At 43.0% G+C, this 1,929-nt stretch overlaps 1 protein-coding gene across 1 annotated transcript; it reads left to right on the top strand.

Moving 5' to 3' along the window:
• Nucleotides 1–444: 444 nt before the first annotated feature.
• On the top strand, nucleotides 445–1,676 carry LOC142310200 (uncharacterized). The gene has a single exon (XM_075347685.1). It carries the CDS (start codon nucleotides 502–504, stop codon nucleotides 1,054–1,056), a length of 555 nt encoding a protein of 184 aa, XP_075203800.1. The 5' UTR covers nucleotides 445–501; the 3' UTR covers nucleotides 1,057–1,676.
• Nucleotides 1,677–1,929: the final 253 nt, after the last annotated feature.

A 1,929-nucleotide genomic window follows, 5' to 3' on the forward strand; every position in this document is an offset into this window, starting at 1 on the left:
CTCTGGAAAGTAAAGAGTTAAAACAACATACTAATGAGGGAGTGTGGTATTTTTTTAACTCTGTAGGCAGTCACCGAATGTCACTCAATAAGCTATCATGGCAGGACACCTGATTAGGGTGTATACATTTATTAGGGTCTATACATGGGTTCTGAGGCAAGCCTGCAGAGATTTATCTCTTATTACTGAGGTCATGCAGCTAAATATATGGCTGTCTGAAAACAAAGGGTTAAATTGTGTCTCCTATCTGGAGCCCTTGGTGCAGCATTCTGTACGTGTCTAAAGTTCAGTGCTTTTGTATCAGTCTGAGCTGACAGCTTTTTGCTTGCTCCCAGCATAGAGAGTTTGGCATAGCACAGGAATGACTGGGAGGAAGTAGGAAGAGGTGGGAGGAGATGATGATCACATGTCATTAGTCTGAGTTTCCTTCTGTGAGTCAATAGTGACTGCATCCTCTGTGAGTGCATCCTCTCTGCTCACATTCTAGGGGCTGTAGAAACTATGGGCACCTTGGTGAGCCGGGTACAGGGGCTGTGTGACAGGATGAAGCTCAGGAAGGTGACTATTGTAATGATTGGGCTTGATGGAAGTGGCAAAACCACAATACTGTACAGACTGAAGCAGAACGAAGCTGTGACAACCTATCCAACCGCTACGTACAATGTAGAGACCTTGGACATCTTTGAGAACCTATCACTTGTCATATGGGATGTTAGCTTAGGAGCCAAAGGTGGCCCCTTAAAGAGACATTTTCTGGAGTGCTGCCAAGGCTTTATGTTTGTAGTCGACAGTACAGACACAGAAAGATTTTATGATGCCCACGATGATCTCTACTATGCAGTAACTATGGACTCACAGGCCTTACCATTCATTGTTCTAGCCAATAAGCAGGATCTGGATGGGGCTTGTAGTCCTCCTGAACTTGTGAATCATCTCAAACTTCACCATTATCCTGCCAGGCAATGGGACATATGTGGCTGCTCAGGCCTCACCGGAGAAGGTGTTCGTGAGGCTCTGGAGAAAATGTGCAAAATGATAAAAGAAAATGAGCGATGAGACGATAACATCCTCTAAAATGACAATCAATAATGCAGGTGTCAAGTGTCAACATAATGGGATGCGACATAGTGGCCACCCACACAATCACAGGCCAAGTATGGAGCAAAGCAAACTACAGATCTGAAGCCATATTGGCAGCATCACGGGAGAGAACATTGTGACCGAGACTTGTGACATTGTTCTAGGACATCGTGAGATCCAATGTTCTACCCTCATGGATCCATCCCAAGGAAAAAAGTCTCACCAGCTGTCCATGAGACATCCCGGTTTATAGCGAGATCTGATTTGCAATAAAACATCTGTATAATTCTATTTACATAGATATCAATAATGCAATATCTGGAATGTCCTCCTGTGGGTTTATTTCAAGCTTAGGCGATGTTCTCCACATATTTTTGCCCTATTTTTAGGATTTGTCCCTGCTCAAAGCCTCCAAAGGGGGTCTATTACCAAACTAAGGCCAGAAAAGTATTTTGTGTGGAAGACTTTTATGTGATATGTAATATGTCAGTATACTGCAAAAAACTGCATGGAATAGTGTAAGAGCCAGTAAAATGTATCTGGGTTTTTTTTTTAACATAGAAGCCGATGACAGATGTTACCTTAGTGCCTGTTCATACTGTCATGCAGAGTGCTCGTTTCTAAATCCAAAGATTCTGTCTGAATTCCTCCAAAATAGGATTTAGAGCTGCTGTTGAGGGAACTGCTGAAATAAATAAAACAAATGTAGTCAAAAGCATGAAACACTGGGCTGTTTTTGTACTTGTTTGCGGTGGTGTCATTGTTTCAGGTTGGCACAAGAACACAGTAAACCAGTGTTCGCCAACCCCAGTCCTCAAGGCCCATCAACAGTGCATGTTTTCAGGATTT

This window comes from Anomaloglossus baeobatrachus, chromosome 5 (genome assembly GCF_048569485.1).
Source record: "Anomaloglossus baeobatrachus isolate aAnoBae1 chromosome 5, aAnoBae1.hap1, whole genome shotgun sequence".
NCBI classification, from domain to species: Eukaryota; Metazoa; Chordata; class Amphibia; order Anura; family Aromobatidae; genus Anomaloglossus; species Anomaloglossus baeobatrachus.